This window comes from Tympanuchus pallidicinctus, unplaced genomic scaffold, assembly GCF_026119805.1.
Source record: "Tympanuchus pallidicinctus isolate F22 unplaced genomic scaffold, pur_lepc_1.0 scaffold12, whole genome shotgun sequence".
Lineage (NCBI taxonomy): Eukaryota > Metazoa > Chordata > Aves > Galliformes > Phasianidae > Tympanuchus > Tympanuchus pallidicinctus.
In genome coordinates, this window is record NW_026294637.1 from 16,998,329 (window position 1) to 17,011,491 (window position 13,163).

The 13,163-nt window shown below is 44.4% G+C and overlaps 1 protein-coding gene across 3 annotated transcripts in view; it reads right to left on the minus strand.

Annotated features, from left to right (window-relative positions):
• Positions 1–12,646, minus strand: part of ETFA (electron transfer flavoprotein subunit alpha) — a 27,375-nt gene extending 14,729 nt beyond the window's left edge. For all 3 annotated transcript variants that reach the window (XM_052672209.1, XM_052672207.1, XM_052672208.1), the window contains exons 1-6: positions 12,565–12,646; positions 6,462–6,620; positions 4,549–4,630; positions 4,374–4,456; positions 2,693–2,792; positions 1,512–1,622 (exon numbers count right to left, since the gene is read on the minus strand). In XM_052672209.1, the coding sequence (XP_052528169.1) occupies positions 1,512–1,622; positions 2,693–2,792; positions 4,374–4,456; positions 4,549–4,630; positions 6,462–6,620; positions 12,565–12,606 (577 nt within the window). In that variant the 5' untranslated portion in view covers positions 12,607–12,646. The remainder of the gene's footprint in view (positions 1–1,511; positions 1,623–2,692; positions 2,793–4,373; positions 4,457–4,548; positions 4,631–6,461; positions 6,621–12,564) is intronic.
• Between the last annotated feature and the right edge of the window lie 517 nt (positions 12,647–13,163).

The following is a 13,163-nucleotide window of genomic DNA, read 5'->3' on the forward strand; positions in this document are numbered from 1 at the left end:
ATACTGATATCAACCCAACATAATAACCATGGATCTTTTAAAAGACAGGCAATCAAGCCAACTACATAGGTTGCTCCAAAAGTAATGCCTCTTGTTTATTTCCTTGAAAACTACAGCAGCTACAAAGAGCATGATAACATTATTTGATAGAGCAAATTGTCAGCTACAAAGGTCTTTTTCTCAACACACCATTCTCAGCACCACTAGTTGTGCCCTTTCACCAGCACTGAACAAGAGCCTTTATGCAGCACTCGTGAAAACCTGCACCAGCAGAGGCAACCCACTGTCACTGTTGCCACTGCTGGAACACACCACCCACTCCTCACCGTGTTCACATCCACTGTCTGGTCTCCAAAACCATTCAGCAAGCATCAACGGATGCCACTTTTTCCACATGGATGAATTCAGTTCCACCCGTGTGCTTCACACGCACTTCCGTGTCAGGAGCTGCTCTGTCAGAGTGCCCCTCTGCTGCCAGCTGCCACATGGCAATAAAACATAATGGAGTTTTGTTTACTGGTGGGAAGGTACAACCTCTGCTGCCATACCACCAAAATCCACCACTGATGTTGTAGATCAAACAGAAGGCATTACTTTTGGAGCAGCCCTTGCAAACAGTGCAAAGACAGGACAATATGCCAATGTCAGATCTCAAGCAGCATGTCTACCAACTTCTGCGCGAGTCAGGAAATACACGATGGTTCTGGCAATGCACTCATGGCTCCCAGACAGAGGTGAGGACTGCAAAGGTGATGTATGGGACACACAGCACGTTACTAAAGATTGCTTCTGCTGGACTTACAGCACTGTCATAAAAGGGCCCACAGTGAAAAACAGCAGAGGTGATCAAACCCTGGGACGGGAAGCCCAGAGCAGCTGCTGCCAGTTTCCACCTGTGGAGGTATTCAAAACCCAGTTGGACGCAGCCCTGGAGAACCTGCTCCAGTGTCCCTGCCTGAGCAGAGGGGTCTCCAGAGGTCCTTTCCAACCTAAACAATTTCATGACCCTGAGACCATGGATTTCTCTACAATCCAAGCTACAGAGATTTCATTAAAATAACCACTGAAACTGATATAAAACGATGATGGAGTGTTCTCAATCCAATTTCAACTACCACTAATTTACTCAGTGCCATAATGAACTATCTCAACTGAAATACGACCAATCAAACCAAAGCTGTGGACTGCCAGCAACTTGTGCTGTGAAAAACCAACCCAGCTATTCAAACAGCTCTAACTTCAAATAAGGAATAGCTCCAAGATTGCTACGGATGAGGTTCAGGCAGCGAGTGAAACAGGCACAAATAATCTGTGCAGAATCTGCTTCTGGGTGAAGAGAAAGCAGTGAAATGACAACTCGTACCTTCTCCTACCAGATAACAACAACCAAGTACCAGTATTTAAAAGGAAAAGGCTAAGATTATTAAATTACTACCAATCTGCTCTGACAAACATCAGCCCGCAAAATAGAACCTAACTCTAAGTGACAAAACACAAGGACAAATGCTCACCTTTCTCCACACTGGCGCTGCCGCCGCTCGTTGGTGCAGCCTCAAAAGATGTCCCCCGTACAGAAAACACTTTAACTGCTTCATCACACTGGACGGTGCAAAGAACATTTCCTAGTGAAGAACGATCATGTTTTTACAGAAGACATCACACACATGACACAAAGTTCCTGCCAAAAATAAAACTTTTAGATGATGAGAACTGGGAACCCAGGCACTCTTTAAGCTGTTCATTTCCAGTGTTCTGATTGACTTTGAACTCCATGTTTCTGCAGTACGACAAAAATTGCTTCATTTTTAAGGCAGTCAGCACATTTAAATCACCCCCTTTCAAGTGTTTTTACATGTCATAAGGGAAAACACACCTTTGAAACCACTGTTCTTAAGCATAAAGAGAGATCTGTAATAATAATAATCTGTTATACCGTGGTATGACTTTGATCGTGTCTTCTGTCAGACTGCATAAGGTACTTACTTTCACAGGCTAAAAACTAAACTCAAAAAGTGCTACAACACCATTTGTTAATAAACAAAACAATTTGTTAATAAACAAAATCATCTTGAAACTGCCAATTACTGAAAAGCAGCTAAAAAACAACATGCAACCACAAGCTGATAGCGTAACTCAAAATACCACCTTGGTGTATGTGGTACAGCAGCATTAAGAAACACAAGCTGAGGAGTCCATCTCTGAATTAAATCAGAGGGGCAGAACAGAGTTACAAAAAAAAAAAAAAAAAGGCTGATAAAAGAATTACAAATTACATCAATTAAATATTATAAATAATCAGTGCAATGTCTTCATAATTAGAGAAAACAACCCCGTGGGCAGCTCAAATCAGAGCTAATGGAAGTCATATTAAATAATGCCAGACAATTAACTTAATGTTTTATGTTTTACAAAATCAAATCAGAAATACATTAAACAAAGAAACTGAGTATGTATAAAGGAGATTGAATTCTACTAATTAAAGTGAAGGAGCTGGTTTCCATCTAAAATCCTACAGCACCAAAGTTACCAGTGCTCGGATTCTCAAAGAGCACCACGTTGGATTTTTAAGCAATTTAGACTGTAAGGTGAACATTCCTAAAATATCCCAATGTTCTAACAGCTGGACTGTAAGAAGTTACCAGGATTAAGTACTTCATTGCATGAGCACCACACAGCTTTTGTGACTGCTTACCTGCATAGATAGTTCTCACAAAAGTGTTGGGTGATTTGATCTCAATGATGTCAGAAACAGGAGCAACATCCAGCTTCGCAGCCACTCTGGGAATAAGATTCTACAAGTCAAAGATTAAAAGTCAGCAACGTAAATGCTGGTATCTGCACACTGCACGTGAGAAAATGCAAAGGAAATAAGGTGAAATGCACATATTAAATAAAGGAACGTTTGCTGACCTGATCTTAAGCTCACAGATTGCTGTCTGTGACTAAGAAGGCACATACGACTGTAACACGACTGCAGGACTACACAGCTTTAGCAGCCAAATAAGAACCCAGCACTGTAATAACATTAGAAATGTTATGATCCTTACAGTAAGTAACCCCCTAATTGAATATCTTAAATTAGGAGGCTCGTTTGCTTCAATAATTTAGAACTGAATACAGATGCGATTTACTTGGAAAATTGACAATTATGGATGGCTGAGTTCTTACAACAAAAAAAAGAAAAACAAAAAGTATCTTGGAAGCCATTTATCAGAGACAACAGCAGGAGGAAAACACTACTCTCCTACCCAAAAAAAGCCAAAAATTTACTATTAAAAAATTACTGTTAGAATACATATCCCCTTATTCTGAAATTAGCTCTAGAGAATTTAGAACCACAGGGCATGGGGAAAAGGATAAAAAGAGCAGCAGAAGGCATTGAGAAATTAAGGACAGCAAGAGCTTAACTTGCTCTCTCTCTCTCTCTCCCTCTGCTAACCTGGCACACCACAGAGCCCTGCTCGGTCATCTTTACTCACAGCCATGACAACAGTCACTGCTTGACTCCTCCAGTAAAGCACTACTTGATGATGGGAGCATAAGCTTTAAAGCAAGATGTTAACCGAGGCACTGCAGATCACAAATAAATGAAAAATGGAATGACTAAGACTTGGGGCATGTAAGGATTTTTCTCTTAGCAAAATTACAATTATATGGATTGATATTGATTGGAAGTAAAAATAGAAGGAAGGCTGATGTCATCATTCATTCCACGTTGGCAACATTTCCAAAATGTCCTTTTTTCTCTAATTCAGCTGCACCACAACATTACCTGACTGTCAGCACTGGGGCTCTCCATACATCTAAGCACATTTTTAAGTATGTACTTGTTAAAAAGTTCTGAAAAATCCGATTTTCTTCACAAAACATCTTGGATCTGTATTATCTATATATATTTACAGACATTTCAATCTAGAGACCTACATCACAGATGCAATTCCTCCCCCAAAAGAGTTTGCTGCCGACAGGTCTGCATGCTTTCATTTCAACATGAAAACTACATAACAATCCTAATAATTACTGGAAGTGAAACAAAAGTCACCAAAAACAGTTCACCAGGTTTTCATCCCCAATTACTGCATTTTCGTAAGGCTTTCAGATACCTTTAAGTATTCTGTGTTCTTACACATTTTATACACTTTGCCTTACGCACAATTAGCTGGCTACTACTAATGAGCCTCTCCACTGCCCCTTAGCTCAAATCAGCCCATAAGAGAACTCAGAAGCAGCTACTGGCTTCTTCAGTGCACTGCTGTCACGTTTTTAGGACACTCTGAATTGTCCAGGGCTGATCTGCAGACCCTCTCTCAGGCTACATACAAAAATGCCTCTCTGTCCTGCAAGAATTGTTTGATGCATTTTGATTTACTCACCTTCCCAAAGGCAGATGCTCCAGCACAAATGTGAGTGTATTTAAATTGTTTCTGAGTTTCCAAAACCAAGGGAGTCAGCTCCTCTGAGAATAAAAATACAAGTTTACAACTATTTTATCATCAGTCACAAATCCCAGTACTGCTTCTTCGGTCAACAGATAAGAACCAGTCTCACCTGCTAGAAATCCCTTGAATAGGTCGTGCTGAGCCACAAGCACTTTTGCAACACCCTGCACCTTGCTGAGCTCTTGTGCTACCTGTGGTTACAAACCAATCGTTATTAGTTTGCATTACAAGAGCACACGGAGGCTTCAGCCAAACTCAGAGCTCCACAGTGGCAAGCATCACAGACAGACAGCAGGAGATAGCTCCTAATTAGTCCCTAAACTGCTCGCCCTCTATAGATTAGTTCAAAGTGGAACACAAAAGCACATCGTGTAGGAGTTAGCACAAACCTTACAGAACGAGCTGCAGATCTTCTGACACACAGCACAGCGCCTTACAGGGCACTGCAAACCAACCCTGGCAATAAGAGAACTACAGAGAAAAGCAAACCTAGCACAGATTGCCCAGTACAAGAGACTACACAGCCATCTCGTGTTTTATGACAACAGCCAATAATTGTCTCACTCCAAGATAATTACTAAGCATTTTAACATAATCAAAGACAACAATCCTATATTCTTTCTACGCCAGTCAGTATCTACTTGCAGAGGCACAGCAAGCAAATAAGAACAGCAATGTTATTACAATCTTTGCCCAAATTTCAGCAGCAGTCCTCTGCAGCTGACTGCCTACTGATGTGATGTCTATTTCCAATGCTATCTTTATGCAATTTTGTCCTTTGTATTTGCAGAAGTGAAGTTTAAATGATGAAAGGGCTGTTACAGATCAGAGAAAAGACTGACAGCAATGTCTGGAGGCCACATGCATCACCACCGAACAAATGCAGTTTTACTAAGTGTACTGACAATCAGCTTTAGCCTTAAAATTTAACAAGAGGATACAAACAAATATTCTGTAGCAGCTGTTATGGGATATCTGAGTAACTGGCTCCTTTGTCCTACTGACACAGATTCTTACAAAGCTTAAAAAAAACAATCAATTTCATTTTCTGTGAAGAACTTTTCCCCCAGCAAGATGGACATTGCCAAACAGGTACCGAACCCCAAACAAAGCATTCCCAATCACTGTTCTATTATCCAAGCACTAAATAAATAAATAATCAAAGAAGAAGGAAATCCACAGACAGACAAATCAGGCTTCTTTTCGCTGTTGCTGTTGTTTTATTTTTAACTGATCCAGGTAAGTATGTCTCCAGTCTCAACCTTGAGCACCTGAGTCTCAGTTTAGAATCAGTCTGCAACAGTGAGTGAGGTTTGTTCAGTCACCTGTGAATTAACTGCTGTGACTGTGCCTCCTGCACAAGACAGCATATGGCCATTTCAGAGTCACAGTTCCTAAGCAATAGCCTGATATTAAAAAATTAGGCACAGTTGTTCTTATTGTTCTTGTTCATGTCAGACAACACCATGCTGGGGTAAGAGTGCCTCTCACAAACTACAGGTACGCTGTCCCCAGATTTTGCACTTCACAAAAATCAGACTGGCAACACAACAGCTAATACAGATTGGATTATCCACAGAGCGATTGCAGACACTCTTGCTACCAGCAGTGACCACTGAAAGGCAGGCACTCCGAAGCCTCACCTGACATCGTGCCCTTTCATTTCTGCTGATCTCTCCTTGCACAGTGCAAGGCTTTTTCTCCCAGGTTCCCAGCACTGCATTATTTACCTTTCAAACTTTCCAGGAGAACAGTTTTAAGAGTTAATTATCCTACAGTCTTATAAAACATGCTTGCTTAACTTATAACAGCCTATTCTGATATTCCTCCTTGTGAAATTAAAACAATACCCACATTTCCACTTCAGAAGAGAAGCAGCTCAAGTGCAGCACATTTCCTGTAGATTAGCAATTCATGGCACAGCTCCTTTTCACCAGATTATTTTTCAAGCTAGCCGAGATGCTACCACATAGAATTCCACCGCATTCATTACTTCATTCAAATGAAAACAGGATTTCCCACCTTGTCACAACTGGTCCCAGCAACCAAACAGGAAACTTCGCCTCCGAGACGTTTTGCTGCAGTGACTGCATTGAGTGTAATGGGTGTAAGAGTCTCATTGTTGTGTTCTGCTATGACCAACGTACTCTGAAGCCTCTGAAACTGGTGCAGCAGGGATGCCTTCGAAGAGAGAAAGAGAAAGTTGAGTACTTTGCATTTAAATAAATGAAAGGTTCCTGGGAGCATTCAATGCTCTACAGAAAGCTATCGGCTATGCAGATCGACAGCAGCTGCTGTCAAACAAAACAGGCTAAATCTACATCATTTCTATGAGGTAGGCAGAATATTTCAGTGCTAGTTAATAATTATAAGGAATGTACAAACTTGGTTGACTTCAGCACAGCTACAACATGCAGCTTTTCAACTGAAACCTTCACAGGAAAATACTGAACAGCCTTAAGAAGAAAGCCACAGTAAGACACATTGAAGCTCAGTTGATCAACTGAAATACATAAAGAGTGAACAGAATTCAGTGTGAGCATAACATGAAGATAGTTTGTGGCTGCAGACTGAAACCCAGACGAGGATTAGACAACTGAGTTTAAGACCCCAGGAAATCAAGAGTAAGCAGTAGTTACTTGTCTTACTGATTTATTTCCCCATATGTTTTAGCCAAAATCTTTCCAGAGAACTCACTGTTGTAATCAGTTATGTGCAACAACAGAACTGGAGGTAGTAGTAGCAGGATAGCAATAAGCATCAAAGGCTCCCAGTCTAAAAACAAACATATTAATAAAGCCTGCTGAACAGCACCAGGTTCAGCTGTAGATAATGTGTTTGTCTTCACAACATAAGATGCTACTGACCACTCAGCTACCACCACAATAAAAGGGTGCTTCATTGATCCTTTTCACTGCCCAGACTAACACCGAGGTAGTGAAAAGGCAGGGAGATAAATGCTAGCAAAAACTGAAGACTGACGGCACTACTTCTAACTTATTTTCTAAGGGCATTTCCACTCACAACAAATACGTGCACACCAAGCATTTAAAGCAGAAAATAAAGCTTCAGAAAACCTGAGAGCTGAAACGTGGCCATGGACTTCAGCCAGGCAAGGTGTATATCATCAGCACAGCAGACTTCACAAAGAGAAAGCAAACCCAAGGACTTCCTTGGGACGATAAAGATATAAATAAAAAGGCACCTTTCTACAGAATAAAGACCATAATTAGTCTTTTTTTTTTTTTTTTTTTTAAACAATAAGGATTCTTGTAAAATTACTCTGCATTTCATCTCCTACACTTAAGGCTACTTGTTAGGATTAAAGATTCTAAGAACACTTGAAGCCAATTGCCAGATTTACAAAAACAAAACATTTATTGCCAATACAGACCAGCATATTTCTGATTATATTTTATACATCATTTGCAATAAAAGATACGAGATCTGGTCACCGGTTGAAGAATAACTCCGTGCTTTTGTGGCAAATAGCTCACTTTTTCAACAACTTACAGTCACGTCACAACTAATTACAATTAAACATCCTACAGACCTGGGCAATCAAGTGCCTTCTCACAAGCACACCAGTTTACCATGAAGAACAGGGCAGTAACCACATGACAGGAATTTATTTGGACACAGATGGACACTACGCACCCATGCTCCCTCTACAGTGAAAACATCCACACATCCTTTCTGTGGGCAACTCCAGACAGTGATTCAGCCTGCACTCAAATAAACACCTATGAAGGAAAAACGTCTGGAGTTCTCAGCTCCCTCCCTCCTCCATTTAGTGTAGAGCAAACCTGGCCTCTGGCTTCCAGATGGTGAGATTAACCCAAACAAGCGTGCAGGGTACACCACGCCAGTCACTTGCAGGGTACCAAAGGATTCAGTGAATCCATCATCTACTCAAGTTACACCAAGGCATCTTTCTGCTCCCCACTTGAGAAACCCAGCAGTGATTTCCAAGCAGAATACAAAAACCTTAAATATAATCACAGGAATTCCAGACTTGGTGCAAACAACCAGGACTCCTCACTGCTCCTGTCCCAGCCAAACGTTAGAGATCCAGCACACACCTGCTACACGTGCACAGACAAACCCATGCCTAAGGCCTACAAGCCACACACCCACTCAGTGCTCATTTAATTTGCACAGGTGATCACAGAATACAGAACAGCTGAGCTTGGAGGGAATGTTAAAGACCATCCAGTTCCAACCCCCAGCTGTGAGCAGTTGCCACCCACTACACCAGGCTGCCCAGGATCCGACACAACCTGTTCTTGGCACCTCCAGCTCTCTGGACAGCCTGTTCCATTGCCTCATCACCCTCTGAGTAACAAATGTCTTCCTAGTATATTACATCTACTCTTCTTTACTTCAAAGCCATTCCCCCTGTCCTATCACCCTCAGACCATGTAAAAAGTCAGTGCCCCTTCTGCTTGTAAGCTCCGTTCAAGTGCTGGAAGGCCACCATGAGGTCTCCCTGGAGCCTTCTCTTCTCCAAGCTAAACAAGCCCAGCTCCCTCAACCTTTCCTCACAGGAGAGGTACTCCAGCCCTCTGATCATCTCTGTAGCCCTCCTCTGCACCCACTCCAACAGCTCCACATCCCTCCTGCACTGTGGTCCCAGACCTGGAGACACAGAACTCCAGATGGAACCTCACAAGGGCAGAGCAGAGGAAGAGAATCCCCTCCCTCTCCCTGCTGCCACCCCTCTGTTGATGCAGCCTAGCACACCGTCGGCCTTCCAGGCTGCAGGAGCACACTGCTGGCTCGTGTCCAGGACCCAATTAAAAACATTGCTGCTCTCAATGAATTCTTCTCCCAGCCTGTGTTCCTACCTGGGATTGACCCGACCCAAGCGCAACACCTTGCAGTTGGCCTTGTTGTACCTCATTAGGTTCCACTTTTCAAGCCTTTCCAGGACTCTCTGGATGGCTTCCCTTCCTTCTGTCATATCAACTGCACACTCAGCTCGATGCTATCAGCAAACTCACTGTGCGTGCACTCGATCCCATTTCTACGTCATTTATGAAGATGATGAAGAGCACCCACCCTAAGACAGAACACTGGGGGACACCCCTCATCACCAGCCTCCAGCTGGGAGCCACTGCCAACCCTCTGCTGGAACCATTCAACCAACTCTTTATCCACCAAACAGCCCAGCCTTCAAATCCATATTTCTCCAATTTAGAGATAAGGCTGTGGTGCAGAACCACGCCAAAAGCTCTGCAGCCTGCTCACAGCAATGCTAATGAAAATCAAATGCATGTTGGACTTTCAGATCACCCATACAGTGCATAGAGGTCCAGCACTTCTTAAATACAAGTTTAGTGCTTATATACTATAAAATAGATGTACTAACCACAAAAAAAAAAATCACAGACAAGGGTGTTTCCTTACTATTTCTCCTTACTGTTTGGTAGGATTGGTGACTCAACTGCCTCTGCAGCCAACACTGAACTGCCCATAGTCAATCTACAGACAACATCTTCTTAGCTGTAAGAGCAAACTGGCCAGAGAATAGCACTCTAAAATTGCTTAATAGGAATCGGGTATCTCATACAGGCCCATTAGCACTGGAAGGAAAAGAATCCTAAAAATAGACTCGAGGCAAAGGTTTGGGGTGGCTGCATTCCCGTACAACAAAATAATGCTTAATTCAATTAAAAGACACTCTCATGGCTGAAAAGCTTAAATAAATTCATATATACATATTTGGCAAGCTCAATACAATCGGGGAGACCTGGCAATAAAGTTTATACTTGTAGAGCTTCTGTAACCACCTGGCAGCAGGAGAGGTCTGAGACACAGCTACTGAACTCCAGGAAACACTAACTGGAAAAATAACACTGAAGTTACCTAAGCTGAAAAGAAGCTGCAACTGCAACAGAGAACACCAAAAGAAATTAAGAAAATACTTAACAATTTATTTAGGAATCAAGAATAATCAAGACGTGACTGCAAAGGAATTGAAGCAGCAAAAGAAAGACGTAGTAAAGAAGTTTTCCCAGATGCACCCCACACAGATTGTTAATAAAACTCAAAGCAAAGCTGTCTGTAACTACAGACAAAGCTACTGAAAGTAAACTCAAGATAAACGACCTTGCTAAAAAAGGCAGCCACCTCTCTGAGCCACCAGTGCCAACTGAAGGACAGATGCAAAGTATTCTCACAACCTTCAAACGCAACCCAGCACTTCTCCTGCAAGGTCATCATTTGTTGCAGCGTTCCAGGCTATTAAATCCATTTATCTGAAGTCCCTCAAGCCAAAAACAAAACTAAAAACCCACATGTTCATCACAATATACGCACATACACACATACATATGGGTATGAAATAAAACGCGGTTTTCAGAAATAGCAGGGAGTTGCGAGCTCTGAATGAGTGAAGAGAAACCAAAAGACTCAGCAGCAATGAAAACTGGGTCACCATCCCCTAAAATACTGTGAAATGGTGTTCTTAAATGGAGAGCCACAGCGCCCTTCACTGTCAATCTTTTTTGAGGGAGCATGGAGCGAGGGTGATCAATTCACTTCAGTCTTTAAGCAGCCAAGACTAACACTGCTTGCTTGCCCTTGTAAGGCCTACCTGCACAGGCTGAATGACAACTGGGTACAGATTTAGAAGGTGATGGCCTTAAAGTGCTGTGCGATGTCCTACGAGGAAGAGGAAAAAAGACTGAAGGGACAAATACTTGTTTACGTGGTAAAAAATAATAATAATAATAAAGAATTTTAAGGGAATACATGATCTGCTATTTTATAGAGATAGAAATGTGTGACCTCAAGACAATTCTGATCACCACAGTTTAATATCATTACAAGCTGAACACTACATTTCAGTAGCCCATGCAATAAGCAGCTGAATCTATGATAGTTCCAACACACACCTAGGTTGCCATCAGCACAATGACTCTTGGGCAAGATATTCTAAAAAACTACCATGCTTTCTATTAGAAATGATTTCTTAATGCCTATCTTTGCTCTTCCCAACACTCTGTTTTGTAATTTAAGCCCACTAATATAACTTTATTTGCACCTACCACTGAAATGGCTCACTCCCACATCTGCACCAATTATTCCTGTACTTGTGGACCCGTATCTCTCAGTCCTCTTTTCATAAAGATATGCAGCTCTAACCTCTCTTTACTGCTTATACTTTACAGGCCTCAATGATTGTGTTCCAACCCCCTGCTGTGTGCAGGTCACCAACCAGCAGCCCAGGCTGCCCAGAGCCACATCCAGCCTGGCCTTGAATGCCTGCAGGGATGGGGCATCCACAGCCTCCTTGGGCAACCTGTTCCAGTGCCTCACCACCCTCTGGGTGAAAAACTTTCTCCTAATATCCAACCTAAACCACTCTGTCTCAGTTTAAGACCATTCCCCTTGTCCTATCACCATCCACCTCACCAACAGCCATTCCCCTCCTGTTCATACACTCCCTTCAAGCACTGGAAGGCCACACCGAGGTCTCCCCGAGCCTTCTCTCTCCCAAGCCGAACAAGCCCATTATCTATATACATAAGCACTCCGGGCGCACACAGCCGACCAACCAGCCGACCTCACGCTTCCAGGCTCCACAGCCCTGCGCACCTCCGTGCTGGGCAGCACGGCCCCCGCGGGCAGCAGTGCCAGCAGCTGACTAACGGAGCCAACCACTCGCACAGCTGCTTTCCACAACGACCTTTGCTCCAGCAGGCGCGAGGCCGAACTCCATCACCGCGATTGCAACAGCTGTGCCTTCAGTGCCGCACGCCACGCAGCCGCCCGTGCTTTTCGCTCTCGTTTTAGCGCTCTTAGTGCTTCTTCGGAGCGGACCCCAAAGCGGCGGGACCGCCAGCCCCGTTAGGCTCGCTGCTCGCACAGCCGCGGGGCCGTCCTTGAGCTCACCTCGCCGCTCCGTTCGGTAACGCGAGCAGCGTGACAGCGGAGCACGGCGCGGCACCGCGAAGGGCGGCACGGTGATTAACTGCGGCTGCAGCTCGCGGGGCTCGCAGCGCCACAGCCTCCCGCGGGCACAGCAGGCTCCGAGCGGCCGCGAGGACCACCCCCCCTCACCGGGCTCCAACCTCAGCAGCAGGCCGTGCCGACCCCCGCCCCCGCTGCCCTCACTCACCGCCCTCCTCACGCCGCGCGCCGCCGCCGCCGCCCGCAACATGGCTCCGCCGTCCCGCTCCGCCGCCGCTCTCGCGAGAGCCGCCGCGCCGCACCGCTTCCTCATTGGTCGCGGCGAGAAGCCAATGGACAGCGGAGGAGAGCGCCCCCCCCGGCGGCGGGAAGGTTGAAGACGGGGAGCTCCGTGCGGAGGAGCGAACAGCGGGCGGCTGAGCGCCCCGAGCCCGTGCTCTGTGCTAGACTACATTCCAAGGCAGTAAAACAACGTAAGAGGAGCCCTTTACAGATGAAGTTCATACAGCGTACAGCCCCTCCTACTGCACCCCGCGTAGCCTAAAAGAACAGCGGCAAAATAAGGATGCAAAGAGCATCCTGAGCAGTACTGCCTGCCCTGCTTTTCTTTGTCCTTAATGCGTTTCATTCATTAAAGCCGTAGCACGCTGTGTTCAGCTCCAGAAATGAGCTTCCAGCTTACAGAAGGAGAGAGCACGTGTTGGGGGAGAGGAGAGCAGCCGTCTGCACCTGAACCCTGTATCACACACTGCAGCACGCACTGCAACAGGCTGCCCAAGGAGGCTGTGGATGCCCCATCCCTGCAGG